The sequence below is a fragment of the Lycium barbarum genome, chromosome 7, assembly GCF_019175385.1.
Source record: "Lycium barbarum isolate Lr01 chromosome 7, ASM1917538v2, whole genome shotgun sequence".
Taxonomy (NCBI): Eukaryota; Viridiplantae; Streptophyta; class Magnoliopsida; order Solanales; family Solanaceae; genus Lycium; species Lycium barbarum.
The window spans coordinates 71,378,103-71,392,487 of NC_083343.1; the positions used below are offsets into that span (position 1 = coordinate 71,378,103).

At 39.5% G+C, this 14,385-nt stretch overlaps 1 protein-coding gene and 1 pseudogene across 1 annotated transcript; one reads left to right on the plus strand and one right to left on the minus strand.

The window, feature by feature from the left end:
* Positions 1–10,704: 10,704 nt before the first annotated feature.
* Positions 10,705–10,798, minus strand: LOC132604807 (small nucleolar RNA R71; annotated as a pseudogene).
* Positions 10,799–11,340: 542 nt separating this feature from the next.
* LOC132601524 (uncharacterized) lies at positions 11,341–12,495 on the plus strand. Its single transcript, XM_060314604.1, has 2 exons — positions 11,341–12,022; positions 12,068–12,495. The coding sequence occupies exons 1-2, from the start codon at positions 11,341–11,343 to the stop codon at positions 12,493–12,495; spliced, it is 1,110 nt and encodes a 369-aa protein (XP_060170587.1).
* The last annotated feature ends 1,890 nt before the right edge of the window (positions 12,496–14,385 follow it).

Below are 14,385 nucleotides of genomic sequence, written 5' to 3' on the forward strand. Positions count from 1 at the left end.
ATAGAAATAGGCTTGGTGTCTGGTAGTACATCAATAGAAAAATCAATCTCTCTTTCCGGAGGAAGACCTGGAAGTTCATCTGGAAATACATCCGTAAATTCGTTCACTATCGGGACGGATTGAAAAGTCAGCGGCTTTGCTTCGGTGTCACCAACTTGGACTAGGTGATAAATATAGCCTTTAGCTATCATGTTCCTCACCTTAAGGTAGAAATAAACCTACCTCTAGGAGACGCTGTATTACCTTTCCATTCAAGCACGGGCTGTCCCGGAAATTGAAATCGAACTACTTTCATTCAGCAATCGACATTAGCATAACAAGAGGCCAACCAATCCATACCTATAATCACATCAAAATCTAGTATTTCCAGCTCAACTAGGTCAACTTTAGTCTGATGATCACATACCACAATTATAGAATTCTTATATACTTGTCTAGATATCGCGGTATCACCAACCAGGGTAGATACCTCAAAAGGTTTAATTGGCTCGGGTCTCACCCCAATGCGACCAGCAATATAAGGAGTAATATAGGACAACGTAAAACCCGTATCAATCAACGCATAAACATCATGAGAGAATATAGTCAATATACCTGTAACCACATCCGGGGAGGACTCGAGATCCTGTCGTCCGGCTAAAGCACAGATATGGGGCTGGGTGCCATCTGAACTGGATGCTCCCCCTCTGCCTCTACCTTGACCTGCTGGGATTTGGGGAGTCTGCCCTATCGGACGCACAGAAGAAGAACCAGCCGTTGATCCTGTGGGTTGAACCCCTACTCTACCATTCATCGAGGGGCAATCTCGCATCATATGTCCAACCTGGCCACAGGCATACCAAGCATCCGAACCTCAGTGACTCTGACTAGAATGCAACTTACCGCACTGGCTACATCGCGGTACTGGTGGTCGCCGCTGGCTAAAACCACCCCCAAACTGAGAACCTGCGGCTCTCGAACTCTGACCCTATCCTGGATGAATGGAGCGATCAAATCTCCTTCCTGCAAACTGAGGAGGTGCACTAGTCGCTGACCGGCCTGAATATCTAGAATGTGACTGCCTCGATCCCCCTCTATAGTCGCTACCGGCACCCATAGATCCGGTCATCTTACTCTACCCTCTATCAATATCATGCTCACCCCTTTGCGGATGTTGCTACTCTTCTAAATTCTGGGCGTGGGACTGAATATGGGAAATATCCATTCCCTCCTGTAATGAAGTTGTCAAGCAATCTTTGAACAAATGTGGCCCTAGGCTTCATAAACCTATGCACTCTATCTCCCATATCGGCCACTATGGTTGGAGCATATCTAGCCAATAAGTTAGAGTGAAGGCTATACTCCCGGGCACTCATATTTACTTGCTTCAAATTTAAGAATTTATCCGCTCTAGCCCGATGAACCTCGAGTGGCAAATAGTGGCGGATGAAGGCATCTACAAATTCTTGCCAAACTGAGGGAGGTGCATTTTCTTTTCTTGAAGATATCCAATTATTATACCAAAGAACCGCCACATCCCGGAGTCTATAAGATTCCAACTCCACAGATTCGGTTTCGAAAGCATGAATAATTTTCAACGTTCTCAACATCTCACCAAAAAAATCTTGCGGGTCATCATCCAGCTTTGACCCAAAAACTCTTGAGGGTTTAAACTCATGAAATCTCAGGCTCGAGTGCTAGTCTCCCTGTTACCTGAACCTGCACTCTGTCGCTGTACCTTAGCGGCAACTAACTGTGTCAACAGATGAATAACATCGGTCATTTGTTGACCCGAAGTAGCCAGTGGAGGGACTGGAGGCATAGGAGCTGGAACTGAAGCCCCCTCTTGTTCTTCTATAATAGGTGGAGTATGAGAGGTGTTTGATGGAGCCTCATTATGTGATTCACCTTCCTCTACATTAGTTGGTGGCTCCCTTTCTCTCCGCCTTTCTATCGTAGCCTTGCCCTCCGGGGTAGTTGTAGCTTTTCTCTTTGGTGGCATCACTGAAATGATAACGCACAACTAGGGAAGAGAAAACCTTATAACGTGGCTCTATCACACGATCTAGTAAGGAGAAGAATGGTCATTTTTCCTAAATTCCTTGTAGCCTCCTGTTTATAGATATGGCGCGCAACACACCATAAACAAGACTCTACTAGACACGGCTCGTAGACACTTCCTAGGACTGAACTGCTCTGATACCACTTTTGTCACGAACCGATGAGGGGCCATGACGGGTACCCGGAGCTAACTACTGAGTACCACTCATTCTAATACTCATCAAACTTATCCTGCATACATTTATTGTACTCACACATCTAATCATAAGGAAACCCATTTTTTTCAATTTCAAGCATATCTTCCTTTATATACATAAGCCCTTCGGCTATCAAAATAATATATATATATATATATATACAATGAGGGAAATCATGAGACCATATCACCCACACATATGTATCTACGAGCCTTTACTAAAGTACTAGACATAAGGACGGGACAGGACCCCGCCGTGCCCAAATATGTACACAAAATAATAAATCAAATAGCACCTCCAGAATAATGGAGTGATCTCATAAATCTGCTGGTCAGCTCTTATGAATCTGGGTCGCCTCCCTATCTACCTGTGGGCATGAACACAGCATCCAAAGAAAATGACGTCAGCACGAACATTGTACTGAGTATGTAAGGACTAAATAATAACGACATATCAATAAATAAGGACACATCAAATGGAGAACAACCTGTAACTGACTGTCACTTAAGAAGGAAATAATGCACGCTAACTTACTTCAGAAACATCATCATGTCATGTATGCATATACATATATAAGCTGCTCCACCATATAGGTACGGTGTGACAATCATTAGCCCGCGTCCAGGCCTCCCGCATCCGGGGTAACAATCTCATGCCGCCCACTAGTGGTGTCTACCCATGCCATTTACACATGGTGTATACGTTGTCCGCCTTAGCGGTGTCTGCCCGGTCAGATAGGCACGGTGTAATATCATCATCATGTACTCATCATAATGCATAAATGGGAACTCAAAGATTACTATACTTTATCGGGGTGACATAAGGTCGTGAACCCCCGATTCCATTATGGAGTTTCATAAGCATTCTGTCTCACCTTGAAGGAATTAGCATATAAGGTGAGTGTAGCACAAAGAACGACATCAATTAATCATAATTAGGATCATTACCTTTGTAGAATCATCATATCATGAACTTTAGAATCTTTACACTTAAGCTCATCATCATCATTATCACATAACATATCCCTTATCTTTATCTCATATGAGGCTCTTCATGAACATAGACTCATAATTTTCGGAATGTAAGAAGGTCATGGAGAATAAAGGAAATTCATGTCATAATATTCATGCCTTAGAAAGGAAGGGACTAGCCTCGCATACCTTTTCGTTTAGCTACTCTATCACTTGAACGTTCCTCTCCAATATTCACGTTTCTACCTTCAAGGGAGTTCATACTAATATTAGATAATCGATAACGTAAACACGCTTGAAATAAAGCTGGATAAAATTGGGCAGGATCTCCTTTGTTTATACAAATTTCTCCATATATCAACTCCCAATCATCAATGATAACATTCATAATATCTTAATCAATAACTTTTGTCAAGTTCATCATTATCCAACTCCCACAACTCCCTCTCAAGGTCATCCATAATCATGATCACAATACAACATTACATTCATCCTTATATAATGTTTCTCCTATGTTCTTAACATCATTCATAACATAATTATAATCACAACATATCAAGAATCGTGATTCATATTAATCTACTACTCAACAATGTCACTATTCTCATGTTTGTAACCCATTTTATACTTCTTTCCATAATCGAAGTCTTTCAACCTCTAAATACTTTAAACAGCATGGAATGATCATAAAACTTACCTTTTATTGAGTAGGAATGATTTTTGGATAGTAATACTCCACTTGAGGAAAACCCTAGTTCCACTTCCAAAAGGATTTCTTGCCTTGGATGGACCCTAGTGAGCTTCTTGCACTTGATTCAGTTGAATTTATGATATGAACCTTTGATTTCCTTTGTATTCTTGAAGATGAAATGTGTAGAACCTTCTAGAAGTCTTGAGAGATATGGAGAAATGGAAATAATGAGAAAATAAGAGTGGGAACATGTATTTATCCTTGCAACTTATTCAGCCCGTCGGGTATTATACAGACCACTTATACGGTCCGTATAACATTGTACGGTCTGTATAAGTGTCTGGGGTTCACCATCAGGGAAAACATCTTCCTGTTGGGTGTTATACGGACCGTATAATGCTATACGGTCCGTATAAGCAGTCGTACAACCCCATTTCTTAGAAATTGTTTCCGTCGTTCGTTTGATCTCCAATCCTTATCGAACCCTCTTGACTCTTGTTTAACACTTCATTACCAATCTAAGGAGCATTATAACTCTTCTTTAAAACATCATCAAGTCGATACTTTACACATCCTTCTTCAAAATACAACTTGTGCTCAACATTCTTTAACGAACATTAACTCAATACTTTACACATCCTTCTTCAAAATACAACTTGTGTTCAACATTCTTTAATGAACTTTATTCTCTTACTTCCAACGTCTTTGGAATCTTGATTAAAACCGTTAAATAACCTTTCTTGCTTATGGAAACATGGTATACTCCTTACCCTGCGTTAGCCTATTCACTTGGCAACGACATGCAATTTTCTGAGGTGTAACACCTTATGTTTAGACTTCGGTTAGCAAAGCATACGTAGAGTTAGTGATTGTCGGAGAAAGCATGTTATGCCTTCGAGTATGAAGTTGGGATGGATTACCTAGGTTGGTGTTGTTGTCTGATTTTAAAACTTCTATCCCTCACTTATTGGGTATTATCTTGAATAGAGGAAAGAACTTGACTTATTACTAGTATCGAGAGATGTGGCCATGTGTGGCACAATTGATTTGATATGTTGTCATTATTAATTCATATTATGCATTGTGCTCATTCTCATCTTTCATGATACTTTGATATGAGCTGAGATTGTTGATTGTGGTTTGTTTCCTTGTTGTGATCTATTGGTTTGGTACCACGTATATGATACTAGACTTGATACTGAATTGCCTTATCATGATTGTGAACCTGTATCTCTCATTTATTGGGTAGTGTCTTGTAAGAGGAAAAAAGTGATTTATTCGTGATATGTGTCCAAGTGTGGCACAATTGATATTGATAGATTCTCGTGATATGTGTCCATGTGTTTCACCATTGATACTGATAGATTCTCATTGGCATTGATATCATTCATGCATTCATGCTCATACAATTGGATTGGGTTGCGCGCCGCAACATATATTATACTTATATTGGATTGAATTGCACGACACAATATATTTTATACTTATATTGGATCGAGTTGGCCACCGCAAGATATTTTATACTTCTATTGGATAGGGTTGCGCACCGCAACATATATTATACTTATATTGGATCGGGCTATGCGCCGCAGATGGTACATGGACTTCGCGGGTCCCCTATGGGTCATGACTATCAAGATGTGGAGGTATTCCACCTGGAGCATGTGTGTATCATTGCATTGCATTGCATCGCACGTGCATTCATATTACATCCATCCACATTCCTGATTTGGTTGTTGCACTTATTGTATTGAATGGTGCGTTTCTGCATAGATTTTCCTTGGTTGATTATCGACTTGAGTTGTCATGTGCCTGATTAATATATACTTGAGGATTGATGGATTCGAGGATTAGAGACTTTCTTCTAGGATATGACTCGAGATTACAAAGATCTCTTATTGGTTGTACTGGTGTTTGTGATTATTATGAGGAATCGTGGGAAACTTGGCAGTCTTGTGTTTAGGTGCTTAACCATAGACTATGATTTGGCTATTTGATCCTTATGTACTTGAGTTCTTATTCTTGGACTGTGTTGTGCCTATACTTGATTGTGAGCATGTCTATTCTTCAGTCTCTTCCTTTATATATGTGAACTAACTGTTGACGGCCTATGATGCCTACCCAGTACGTGTTGTTTGTACGGATGCTACCTTGCTACTGTCACAACCCAACTAGTGGGCCATGATGGGTACCCGGAGTTGGCTACCGAGCACCACTCATCATGCTATCTATCATACTCAACCTGAACATACATCATTCTCACCACAAAACTTAACATAAAACGATTGTCAATATCTCCCAAAACATGTATGTGTGCATAAGCCCATGAGGCTACAAAAATGATGTACAGAATATACAATGAAGGGGTCACATAGCATCTACAACCCACACACAAGTATCTACGAGCCTCTAACTAGAGTACTGAAATCATAAGGACGGGACAGGACCCCGCCATCAGAGGCGGATCTAGAATTTGAAGGTGGCGGGTGCCACTATTTTCTTCAATGTACATCTTGTTAGAAACATATATTTGGGTCGGGTCCATCTCTTTTTAATTTATTCGGGTCAAATTAATAGGATTTGTTTTATTTGCAAATATGAAAATTACATCTCAAAAATCAAGAAACAAAAATAATTAGCATCTTAAACAAGGAATCACACTCATTAACACCCATTAACAACAGAAGTAAAATCAACATTTTCACCAGGGATTTGCATCTCTTATGTATATTAAAAAAAATGAATTTGCACAAGTAAACTAACATCTTCAATAAGAGAATTACACCAATCAAAATAAGAAAAATAATAGAAAAACTCTTCAATAGGTAAATACGCCCCATAAGTAAATGTAGAATTAGATAGACTACAAGTTCTCAAAAATAAATCATAAATTTCATGTTTTTCTGAGCAGTGATTACGAAATTTCCATCACAATTTAAGTAGTAAAAGTCATTTAAATTGAAATTATACGTACTCTAATTCATTTCTCATTTTATTATTAAGTACTCCAATTCATTTCTCATGTTATTTATTGCTTATTAAGAGTGTCCCAAGTCAAATCTAGACAAGTAAACATGGACGGAGGGAGTAATAAACAAAAGAAATTATAAAAAAAAAAAAAGAATTTTGATCTCAATCCAAAATTCCCATTGATACCCAAGTTTTTCAATTTAAATACTCACATATTTGAGATTAAGATAAATGCTTAATTTAAGGGATTTTGAAGTTTCCATTTAGGTGTTCTCGCTAGAGATCACAGATAAAATAATAGAAAAGAGGAAAGGAAATATAAATAATAAAAAGATAAATAGACAATTGGGAGGGCCGAAAAGGAAATTACTGGTACAAAGGAAGTAAACAGCGCAAAGAAAAATAGGAGTTGAAAAATGTTCAAGATAGATTCAAACTTGTGTCAGCCAGCCGTGGCACCTTTGTCTAATTTACGATTGGGGGTGGCAGGATCAAATATTTAACCTAATTTAAGCAAATTAAAACATAAGTATATAAAAAATTTATTAATCGAGAGGGTGCCATGCCACCCCCACCCTAAAGGGTGGATCCGCCTCTGCCCGCCATATCCCAAATATGTGCACCAAAAGAATATACCAATAAGCGGCAACTCCGGAGTAGTGGAGTGCTCCTGCAAATTTGCTGAGTAAACTCCTAAGCATCTGGATCGTCTCCCTGTCTACCTGTGGGCATGAACACAGCGTCTATAAAAGAAAAGGACGTCAGTACTAACAATGTACTGAGTATGTAAGGCATGCATATCAAACATAATAAAGTAATGAGAGAACATAAAATGAAGTAATAACCTATAACTGATTGCCTCTTAAGGCGGAATCATGCATGCTAACTTTCATAATAAACAACATCATATCATGTATACATATATAAACTTCCCGTCCGTATAGGTACGATGTGATCATCATTAGCCCGCGTCCGGGTCTCCCGTGTCCTGGGTAAACATCTCATGCCGCCCACTAGTGGTGTATGCCCGACCAATTAGGCACGGTGTAATCATCATCATAGTTGCCCACTACGCTCTTCGTAGTGGTGTCTGCCCGGCCAATTAGGCACGGTGTAATCATACATATACATAACTTAAAGCATGCATGAGAGCTCAAGTAAAAGCTATGACTCTACCGGAGTGACGTAAGGTTGATAACCTCCGATTACATTATGGAATAATCATCATCGTTATGTCTCACATTGAAGGAACTAATATCATGAGGTGAGACTACAACAAGGAATGACATCAAGGAAATCATAAAATAATATTATCAAGGTCATCATAGCATCATCTCATAAGCTTCGGAGCCTCTAGAAATAGAATCATCATCATCATTCTCATTATCATAGAACATATCTCATCTTTAGCTCATAAGAAAATCTTAAGGCTCATGAACTCTCAACTTTTGGGATATAAGAAGGTCATGGAAATATATAGGAAACGGTAATATAAAAGTCATGCCTTTGTGAAAGAAAAGGACTAGCCTTACATATCTTTATGTCTCTTTAACTTTATCAACTAAACGCTTTCCTTCCAAGCACACGATTCTACATTCAAGAGAATTCGTACCAAAATTAGATAATTGGAAGTATACTTAAGTCTCAACTAAAACGATTAAGAGCTAACAAAATATTGGGCAGCATTTCCTTTGTTTCAACAACTTCCTCCATAAAATAAACAACTCCCAAACATTAATAGCATGCCCATCAAATCATAATCAATAAAATTATTTACGTTAAACATTTTTCAATTCTCAAAACACCCTTTCAAGGTCATCCATAGCGATAGCGATGACATAATGATATTTGGAACAAATATCTAGATTTAGTGTCATTTGCAATTCACTTCTTAGCACTTTAATCGCAGTTTTTAATGCAAATTGTTGTATATGATCTTATGTTGGTATGCTTGTATGAATAGGTACAACAGAGACAAATGAAGGGTATTCCGAGCAGTTTTTGATTGAATCTGAGGCTGTGCATGTTGGTTGAACATGGGAAGGAAGTTCCAGCACTTGAAGGCAGAATCCAACCACTGAAGGGTCTCATGCGCTGGCTATGCGTCGCACAGCCAGCGCACAAAAACCCCATCTCTGAATCTCAGACAGGCCAAGCATTGGCCATACACTGCACAAGCAACACACAGAGGATATCATGTGCTGGCTATGCGACGCATAGCCAGCGCACAAGCGGCGTCAGTTGTCCCACTTGGATCGGGATCGGGCCAACTTATCTTATATTTACCCTAGCATATAAATAGTCGTTTTGAACATTAGAAAAGCGGCTTGGACGAATTTTGAGACTTGTGAAACTCTTTCTAGGTTTTATTCCTCTTCTATTATTTTTCTTTACATTGAAACCCTATGTTAATCATGAATTCGTGTTTCCATTATCGAATCATGTGTAACTAAACACCGTAATTCTGGGGTTGTGGCGTAGCCATGAATATTGACGTTTGACAAGTATTTCAATCTTAGTAGCTTGTTTGTATGCAATTGCCTCTTTACTTTTGTGCTTAATTGCTTGATTGTCGGTGAAACAGTTGAGTTCTAATTACTAATTGATACCCATGCTTGGGAAAGACGTTGTTATTATGGAGAAGAAGTAACGAGATTGCGATCTGAATATCCCTATAGTTGTGCCAGGATTTGTGACTAAGATAGGAATATACTTAGTTACCGCAATCATTTTCATGCCGTGCTCATATTGAATTCTTGATAGGTCAATACCATAGGAATATAGGAGGCGAGTTATGTTGAATCGGCAAGTAGTGGTTCGGGAGAACACTACGAGATTAATAATCCGGTTAATTGACAATTGTGAACAAAGTTGCTAAGGTGGGATACTTGAATGACTCAATAGGATTGGTGAACAGACCACGACCCTAGAATACTTCTAAAATCTTGATAAAAGCAGTATTCAAATACTTTCTTAGCATAAATTCTGGTTACATTGTTGGTTATTTTTATTACAGCATTACTTTACGAAACAACCAAAACTTTTATTCTTTACTTGCATAGGTAGTAGCAATAGTTTATTTTTGTGAAAGTATTGGTCATAAGTCTCTGTGGGTTCGACATCCGATTTTATATAATCACTATATTACTTGTACGATCACGTACACTTGCGTGTGCATTTGGACGCAACAAGTTTTTGGCGCTGTTGCTGGGGACTTAGAAGTCAATTATTTTTGCCATAATAAATTGTATTGCTATAATTATCCAGGTATTAATGTCTTGATCTTAGCTGCTACTTGATTGCAGGTACTTTACTCGAATGCGAAGGACTGCGAGTCAAAACAATCTTGAGGAATTCGATCCTGAGCCTGAACGTACTTTCAATCGACGCAGGAGAGATTTGAATTTACTGTAGAACCCACAAGCTGTAGTAGAGTTACCTGTGGTCATGGCTAATAATCAACCAGCGAAAGTGAGGGAGGTTGCAGTGCCTCGTGTGGCAGATGTCACTTCAAGCATTGTCAAGCCCACCATCGAAGGGCACTTTGAGCTGAAGCATCCTATGATTCAACTACTTCACTCTAGTGGGCAATTCACGGGAATGTCGCACGAGGATCCTTAGCGTCACATCCGTACTTTTCTGCAAATTGTCGATACTTTTGCCACTGCAAGGGTCACTAAAGAATATGTGCGGCTGACACTGTTCCCCTTCTCTCTATTTGGGAATGCAAGTAACTGGTTATTAGCAGAGCCCGCCAATTCTATCACTACGTGGGATGACTTGGCGATGAAATTCTTGACAAGGTTCTTTCCACCAGCAAAGACAGCTCTCCTCTGAAGGGAGATCATGTCATTCAGGCAAAAAAATGGAGAAATTTTGTATCAAGCCTGGGAGAGGCTTAAGGGTCTTCTCAGATATTGTCCTCACCACCATCAGACGAATGAAGTTCTGGCACACACATTTATTGAGAGTTTGGATGCCTAACATAAGTCATCACTAGACACTGCTGCAGGAGGGCAGGCTCTTGATCTAAGCTATGAAGAACTATTGACACTATAGAACATGTTTACTCAGAGCACTCCAGACTGGCAGGATGATACAGCTAGCAGTTCAGTTAGGAAAGCACCGGGTGTCTTTGAAGTAGATAATTTTACAACACTATCAGCACAGATTGATGCCATGCGCACTGAAAGCAAGAAGTTAACTGCTACCACAGGTGCATGCAGTGCAATAAGCCATCGTTTTTTGTGAAGTCTGTGGAGAAGGTCATAACAGTGATGAATGCCCTGCAAATCCCGCATCCATATAATTTGTGGGTAATGCAAGTAAGGGGCAAGGAAACAAGAATCAATACGGGAATTCTTACAACCTAAATTGAAGGAATCACCCGAATTTCAAGTGGAGTGACAACCCAGGTAATCAGAAACAGAACTATCAGCCAGCATCTACTCCTCAAGCACCCACGAACAGTATGGAAGAGATGATGAAAAAGATGATTGGTGATATGCAGAAGATGATGATGATAGACCAGCAAAAGTTGATAGCAGATAATCAGAATCGCGATTTGGCTGTGCAGAATTTAGAGAGGCAGATGGGACAGATAGCTGGTGCACAAAATACTAGACCACTTGGAGGACTTCCAAGTGATACGGTTGTGAATCCCAAGCCTTGTAATGCTGTGACTCTTCGAAATGGGAGAGAACTAGAGGAAGTGCCTCCGAAGAAAACCAGTCGAGTAGAAGCTGAAAAAGAGAAGATTACCGATGAGATGATTGAAGAAGAGAAGGTAGTCAAGATACCAGTGACAAAGAAACCACAGCCCGTGGTTGCAAAGCCACCACCTCCATTCCCTCAACATCTGGCAAGGCCGAAAGAAGAGGCGACTTACAAGAAGTTTTTTGATTTGCTTAAGCAGGTACACGTGAATGTCCCATTGGTTGATATGCTGCAGTGTATTCCAAAGTATGCTAAGTACATCAAAGATATTGTTGCAAACAAAAGCCGATTCACAGAGTATGCCACTGTTGCACTTACTGAGGAGTGCACTTCGCGGATTCAAAACAGGTTGCCCACTAAATTGAAAGATCCCGGAAGTTTCACGATTGAGATTTCTATTGTGAAGCAGGTTGTTGCTCGAGCACTATGTGATCTTGGTGCAAGTATAAACCTGATGCTTTCATCTATCTTCTGAAAGCTAGGTTTGGGAGTGCCCAGACCAACCACTATAGTTCTTCAGCTAGCGGACATATCGTTAGCAAGACCAGAAGGCATTATTGAAAATGTACTAGTGCAAGTGGGGTCGTTGATAATTCCTGTACACTTCGTGATTTTGGACTTCGAGCTAGACTCGGAAGTCACATTTATTTTGGGGCATCCATTCTTGGCCACAGTGAGAGCACTTATTGATGTAGCGGTCGGGCAGCTCACCATGAGAGTACATGATAAATTTGAGGTCTTCAATGTATACCAAGCTCCGAAGATACCTGCAATCTATGAGGAGTTGTCCGCCATTACTGTTCTGAATGATGATACACGAAAGCCACTCATCACTTCTCATGATCCATTGGAGAGAGCCTTGGTAGGGGATGATATGTTTGGTGACACGGCGGCGTTTGAGATGGTGTAGATTCTGGATATGGCAAGTATTTATATTCGGGCAGGCGAGTTTGAGCACTTAGACAGGAGAATGGGAGCAACTCTGAAGTTATTGTCACAACCCGACTAACGGCCGTGACGGGCACCCGGGGCTAACCACCGAGCACCACTCGTTTTACTACTCATCATACTCATTAAGCGTTCTTCTATCAAGTTCATACTCAAATCATCAGAAAATCATTTTTCATTTGAGAACATAAATAGTTTTATTTACATAAGCCTTCCAGCTATCAAAATGATAATATATATATATATATATATATATATATATATATATATATATCTAGTAATAACATCGTGAGACCATATAACCCACACCTGCGTATCTACGAGCCTCTACTATAGTGCTAGACATAGGGACGGGACAGGACCCCATCGTGCCCAAAATATACAAATATACACAAAAGAATAATCACAGCACCTCCAGAACAATGGAGTGCTCTCAAGTCAGCTAATAGCTCCTACGAGTCTGGATCAAGCTCACCTCTCTGTCTACCTATGGGCATGAAACAGCGTCCAAAGAAAATGGACGTCAGTACGAACATTGTACTGAGTATGAGAGGCATAAATGATAATAATACATCAATGAGATAAAGGAAGCATCAAATAAGGAGCAACTGTATCTGATTGTCAATTATAAAAGAAATAATGTATGCTAGTTTACTTCATAGTCATCATCATATCATGTATGCATAAATGTATAAGCTGCCCGCCCATATAGGTACGGTGTGATAATTATTAAGCTTCCCGTCCATATAGATACGGTGTGATAATCAGTAGCTTGCGTCCAGGCCTCCCGCGTCCGGGGTACCATCTCATGTCGTCCACTAGTGGCGCTGCCCGTGCCATATAGGTACGATGTAATGTCATCAACATGTACTCATCATAATGCATGTATAATAACTCAAAGATAGCTATACTTTATCGAGGTGACATAAGGTCGTGAACCCCCGATTCCATTATGGACATTTATAAGTATTCTGCCTCACCTTGAAGGAAATAGTCTATAAGGTGAGTGTATAAAATAAACAACATCATTATCTTTATGGGAACATCATATCATGACCTCTAGAATCTTTATACTTAACTCATCATCATCATTATTGAACGCATAATATATCTCTCATCTCATATGGCTATTCATGAACATAGGCTATTAGTTTTTCGGGATATGGAGGATTCATGGAGAAGAAGGAAAAATCATACCATCAGATTCATTCCATAGAAAGAAAGGACTAGCCTCACATACCTTCTTCGTTTAACTAATCTATCGCTTGCTTTTTCTCCTTCAATGCCCACGTTCCTACCTTCAAGAGAATTCACATTAACATTAGCTAATCGATTACTTAAACGTGCTTACTAAGGCTAAAGAAAATTAGGCAGCATTTCCTCTGTTTATACAACTTTTTCCATGTTCTATATCAACTCCCAAACATTCATAACGACATTCACAATATCGCAAACAACAATCATCATTCATCTACATTACCCACATTTCACAAATTTCACTCCAATTTATCCATAATCATGGTCATAATTCATCATTGCATTTTCTCATACATAATACTTATTCCACGTTATAAGTGTCATTCATAACATATTTACAATTACAACATATCAATAATCATGACTCAATCCAAACCTCTACCAAACAATGTCACTATTCACACATTCATGACCCATTTCCTATATCTTTTTACAATCCAAGTGTTTTTCACTTCCAACACCTTAAACAACAAGGAATGATCATAAAGTCACCTTAGACAATGGAAGAATAAGCCTTGAGTAGAACTTCTCTTCTTGCACCAAAACCCTAACTCACTTCCCTTGAGATTTCTTGATGTAGATGAGCTTTTAATAG